General features: G+C 36.6%; 1 protein-coding gene across 16 annotated transcripts in view; it reads left to right on the forward strand.

Moving 5' to 3' along the window:
* Positions 1–6000, forward strand: part of cacna1bb (calcium channel, voltage-dependent, N type, alpha 1B subunit, b) — a 212020-nt gene that overhangs the window by 111149 nt on the left and 94871 nt on the right. For all 16 annotated transcript variants that reach the window (XM_024298888.2, XM_036214639.1, XM_036214641.1 and 13 more), the window contains 4 exons: positions 1922–2011; positions 3855–4076; positions 4157–4269; positions 4346–4458. In XM_024298888.2, coding sequence (XP_024154656.1) covers positions 1922–2011; positions 3855–4076; positions 4157–4269; positions 4346–4458 — 538 coding nt within the window. The remainder of the gene's footprint in view (positions 1–1921; positions 2012–3854; positions 4077–4156; positions 4270–4345; positions 4459–6000) is intronic.

Here is a 6000-nt window from a genome sequence, read left to right on the forward strand (position 1 = left end):
AATTAGCTAAGCTCCAAATTAGCCAAAAAATAACTTAAAAAACCCTAAATGAGCTAAAACAGTTAGCCTGTGGATAAAATATTAGCTAAACTCAGAAACGGCTTAAAAAATAACTTTAAAAATTACCAAAATGGTCCAAAAAGCTAGCAGAATGTTATTATAACTTTCAACTTCACTACACTTTGACTCAATATAATATAAAGTAACGACTAATCGACTACTAAATTAGTGGTCGACTATTTTAATAGTCGATTATTCAACTAATCGTGAAAGCCCTAATTCTGATTACTCCATTTTAGTCATGATCAGAAGGTCTTAGTTTTCTAGGACATGATTTCTGCAGAGTTGATTAAAATTAACTTTTTGAGGTATGAGTTGGACTATGTGCAGTGTAAGATTTCCCCTTCTTCCAGACATCCAGTACAGCCCCTCACACCTCCAACGTAACGTGGCAACAAAAATGGCGAGCAACATTGTAGCTATCCAGCTTCCAGACGTTCATGAATCTATTTGTCTGCAGGTGGATGCATCAGAATGTAGTGGAGGAGGGAGCTTGAGAGATGTGAATACAGAAATACACAGACATGCAGTTTTACTTTTTTTTTTTGTTTATGTCCTCCATTGTTAGTAAGAAATTCCACAATGACATGTTAAAAACACCATTTTCATTGGAGTGGGTCTTTAAAAAGTTAAAACCAGCATCAATAATTCATGTCGTTTGACTTTCTTTTACCTATAAATATTCCATTCAGATGTCCAGAGTTTAAGCAATTTCATTGAGTGACACATGTGATTGATTTATAACTCTGAAACACAATATAGGCAGCAAATTGCAGCCTATATTCTCTGCATATTGTTTATAAAACTGCCCACTTTCCAAAGTTACGCACAATATGTATGCGCCTTCAGGTACCAAAAAGAACTCTCATTTCTTCCTGAGTCTGTAGCACAGCAGCGTTTTTCTCCATTCTATTCTCTTTCTTTTTTATTTACGTTTATTTCATAAATCCAGTCTTTCAGGCCGGGGCGTGAAGCTACACAGTGACATTCTCAGTCACGCTCTGATTGGATAAACAATAACCTCTCACCACATGCACACTCGTAAACATGTGCCAGGAAACAGACACGCACATCCATTCCAATGATTCCAGACAGAAGCCAGCGGCTCTGTGTTTTCAATTAGTCACCGTTGGAGGATTAAAACATTTGACTCCAAAGCTGCAGGAAAAACCAATCTGATGCTTTCAGAGCAGAAAAGACACATTTGGTGTTCCTGTCAGGAATGACAGGTCAGAGCAATAGGGACATGTCAATCATGGGTGCCCATGTGTTGGTGAATACCATTTCAAAATCTTTATAACTTTTTAGAATGAAGTCTCTACATTTTTACAGATTTTTTTTTATTTCAGCCCTGATTTCAACCTGCAGGGCAGAAAAAGTCTTTCTTTCGAGTCCTTCTTCAATCTTTCATCTGTACCCTTTTGTGAGAAAGTGGAGCCATGAACGATTTTGGTTTTTGAAATAAGTATTTGTTGATTTTGTAGGTTTCCGCACTAAAAATACAATTAACAGTTTGTCAGCCTAATGGTAGGTTCATTTGAACAGTGAGATAACAAGTCAAGAAATCCTCTTTTTATAGAATTTAAGTACATTTATTTGCATTTCATTGAGGGAATATAGTATTTAAACCCTCTTTACAGAAGTACTATAATGCAAAACTCTTATTATCAAACTTGGAGGTCAGATGTTTCTCGTGGTTGATGATCAAGTTTCAGGAGGACCTAATAAACCATTATGTTGACAGATTGTTAATTGCATTTTTAAGTTGGCAAACCTAGAAAACCGGCAAAGGATCAAATACTTCTTTCCTCCGGTGTTCTTGAACGAACGTTTCCTTCTCTCTGTGCCCTTCTCTCCACAGTTCTGAAGCGAGGCAAGATCAAAAAAGTTAAAAATGACTTAATGGGTGCAGAGGAGGGAGAGGATCCTTTCGCCGACATGTCTTCTGTTGGTAAATCTTTCATCTTTTTATCTCTGGCCAGCAGCAGGTGATCTCTGATCTTCTCCTCGCCGTCCCAACCTTCACAATAAAAGCCCCTGGGAGAGCCTGCCGTCTCCTGCTCGCCTGTCCCCAGACTGTCTGTCAGATTATTAGGTCACATCGCCTCATCTTAAAGATCTGACGCCTTAGACGCTGGTGTCACACTGTGGATTTGAAATAAAGTACACTAAAGAAGTTCATTTAGCGCGTTGATTCGTAGGCTTTAAACAGATTCCTGAAGTTTATCACCTTTAAAGCAAAGGAAGTACGGAGTAATTAACTTTTAATTAAAGCGTTACACTCAGTCTGCACAGAGAATCACCTGCAGCGCTTTACTTTTTAATATGAGGTCATGCATGGAATTACTTGTCTGAGGCACATTCTGTGTCATAATTAAAGTCATGTTGTTTCCTTCAACTTACAAATGCAGCATCTACAGTCTCTTCTTTAAACATGGTTTCTCATGGAGTGTTGATGGAATAGCCGTCAGACTGTCTCCCCCCTCGCTGTTTACACTGAGAGGGCTTTAGCTGCACTTTTAGAGCGAGCAGCTGCAGGTTTATAATAAGTGCTTGTAGATTTAATGCTTGAATTTATGACCTTTGTTTTATAACAGCTTTACGTTTGTGTTAGACATGTGAACCGTTTTCAAAGGGTGTTTAAGTTAAAAAGACACATTCAGTTGTCGTTTTTCACCTCTCTTGTTTGGACGAGTCAGTGTGTCAAAAACAATTTTTTCTATATATATATATTTACTTAGCAGGGAAGCAAAACATGTACTGGAGTGGCTGAAGTAATACAACTATTGTGTAATACAGAGGTCTCAAACCTCTGTATTAGGTTTCTGGGCCTTACATCAATTTTAGCAGTCCTTTATATAACTCTATTCTATTCTATTCTAATTTATTCTACTCTACTCTGTTCTGTTCTATGCTATTTTGTTTTATTTATTCTCATTTCTATTCTATTATATTCTACTTTACACTATGTTATGTTATTTTTTATTTTATTCTATTCTATTTCTATTCTGATTTATTCTACTTTATTCTGTTCTGGTTTGTTTTATTTTTTCTACTTTTTTATTATTCTATTTTATTGTATTTTTTTACTGTGTCTTATTTTATTTTATTTTTCTATTTTGTTTTGTATTCTTTTTCATTTTGTTTTGTTTTGTTGCATTTTTATTCTAATCTATTCTACTTCTTTTACTTGATTTTATTTATTTTCTATTCTACTTTATATTATTCTATTTTATTTTGTTTATTTTGTTTTGTTTTATTTTATTTCTATTCTATTCTGTTTTATTTTGTTTTCTATTCTACTTTATATTATTCGATTTTTTTTTATTCTGTTAAATTTTATTTTATTCTATTTTGTTTTATTTATTTTTTCTTCTTTGTTTTAGATTATATTTTATTTAGATTTTCTATTTTGTTTATGATTCTATTTTTTTCCCATTCTATTTCTCTTAAGATATAACTTCATTTTTTTCTTTCATAAATTGGTTTTGAAGGTCGATGAGACTTTCTGGTAAACTTTATGCTTGACTTTCAGATTACTAAATTCACTAATTCATCAAATGTTTAACTGCACACACTGAGTTTTTAAGATCTTTGTATCTATTTAGAATACTTACTATTTTTTCTGCATGAACACATTTGGATAGATGTAAACGTTAAAATCAAATCCCTGTTCTTCATTTGGTTACAGATTCCTTTAAATATTATACAGAAGACATTTTGGTTGAAATATTCAGGCTTCATCTTTAGCTGCAGAAGACCACACTGTGGATGACGGCGTGTTTCCTGTTTAGCTCCTCCCAGCTCTCCGTTTGGTCGGGCGAGTGTGAAAAGCGGCGGGAAGATGGACAGCTCCTCCTACTTCAGGCGTAAAGAGAAAAGGATCCGCTTCTTCATCCGCCGCATGGTGAAGGCTCAGAGTTTCTACTGGATCGTTCTGTGCCTGGTGGGCCTGAACACTCTGTGCGTGGCCATCGTCCACTACGACCAGCCCGAGTGGCTGACCAGAGCTCTCTGTGAGTCTGCAAACGGGAACCGGTGGGGGAGCTCAGGAGGAAGGCGGCTTGTTTTACTCACCTGTGCCTCTCGCTCGCAGACACAGCCGAGTTTGTCTTCTTGGGTTTGTTCCTGACTGAGATGACTCTGAAGATGTACGGCCTCGGGGCCAGAAACTACTTCCACTCCTCCTTCAACTGCTTTGACTTTGGGGTGAGTGAGTGAAGGCTTGACAGTGAAAAGCAGCTGTTGGTTCCATGGCATTCCTGTGTCGTCTAATGTTCTCCAGGTGATTGTGGGGAGCATCTTCGAGGTGATCTGGGACATCATCAAACCAGGAGCTTCGTTTGGCATCAGTGTGCTGAGGGCCCTGAGACTTCTCCGGATTTTTAAAGTCACCAAGTGAGTTTGTGCCACAAAACAACAACACAACAATTGCTATGATGTGGGAACACATTTTTTCTTTCTTTGTTGATTCAGGATGCTAAATTATATTTATTGAAAAAGGTGAATGTGCATGCTCCAGCTTTAATGTAAGCACTAAATGTAACAATCTGAATAGATTAGTTGACCAAAACGCTACAGTTACCAAGATAATCTCTAGATTTGTAACTATCTAAAGCATAAATACAGTAGATGCTGAGTTATTAAAAGTTTAAATATTTTAGCTGAAAGTTTTTTTAGGTTCTTGGCTCATAAAGAGACCAACATCTTTTTTGCAATTTTGAGTTTTGTCATGATATTTAAATTAGCATAAACTCATTTTGAAAGTATAAACCACGTAGAGACCAGTGACGTCAAAACTTTAAAGCAAATATGGTTGAAAAAGCTGAAAGTGTGATGGAGTAAAATGATCTGACATGTGTACAGACCAACCAGAGGATTGTTGATACAAATAGGGCTACAGAAAAAGACTAGAGATCTACAGTTGACTTAAAAAATAGAGGAATTAAAAAAGCATCTGATAAACAGAAGTGCATGAAAGGACCTCTGTGATCCTGCGGGGTTGGCTGTTTAAAACAGGAGGACCTGGTGGCAGAAAAGATGGCGGCTGAAAATCATTATCGGAAGGAAGTCCAAGAGCGGAACATCACCCTCCCCCGCACATTTTGGTCGACAAAGACTTATATAACCAGCGACCCTAACAGATGCGTTTTTTTTTTTTTTGCGTTTCAAACTTTGAACCTTTACAACATGAGGTGTTTTTTTTTATTTTTTTGTCAAAACCTACAACGCTCTTTGATAATATCATAAATCCTTACACGATCAACGTGAATTAGCTGATTTGCAGAGAAAAGCGGTTTTGCGCTGGGAAGCAACACTTTAAATCAGCTTTTCACCAAATGTAATGTTATATTAGTAAAGACGCTTTCCTCTGTGTTAGAGCTGATTCACGTTGATCGTTAAAGTTAACACTAATCTGGAGCTAAAGTCTTAGCAGTTTTATCAATCTTTTGTCAATATCCTTTTTATTCTCTTTTTAACACATTTTAAGCTAATCCTGAACACTAAAATAAGTTTTAATAAAAGTGACTCTGAAATCTGGTGGAATTTCTGTTTCTGGCAAATGATTTTCAGCCGCCATCTTGTCTGCAACCAGGTCCTCTTGGATTAAAGTGTTATCCAAGTGAGATGAAGAGCTGGTTCTTTACATCTTTGTTTTTATTGAGGTATAAAGTTTCTCCTAATGACATCATCAGTTGTTCAACATCAGAAGTCAAGATTTGTTCCAAATATCAAAAATAAAGACCCACTCTGATCATCATCTACTGTAGAAGCATTCCAAATGGTTTTTAAATGAGGATGATGCTGTTTTTAGCTATAATCTAAGAAGCTGTCATTTTCTAGGACATAGTTTGTTCAGAGCGGCAGGAGGTCATTAGAAATTCACCCCTGAGTTGTGAGCAAGACTGGTGGCACATAGCAACCCCCCCCCCCCTTCCC

The sequence above is a fragment of the Oryzias melastigma genome, linkage group LG12 (assembly GCF_002922805.2).
Source record: "Oryzias melastigma strain HK-1 linkage group LG12, ASM292280v2, whole genome shotgun sequence".
Classification (NCBI taxonomy): domain Eukaryota; kingdom Metazoa; phylum Chordata; class Actinopteri; order Beloniformes; family Adrianichthyidae; genus Oryzias; species Oryzias melastigma.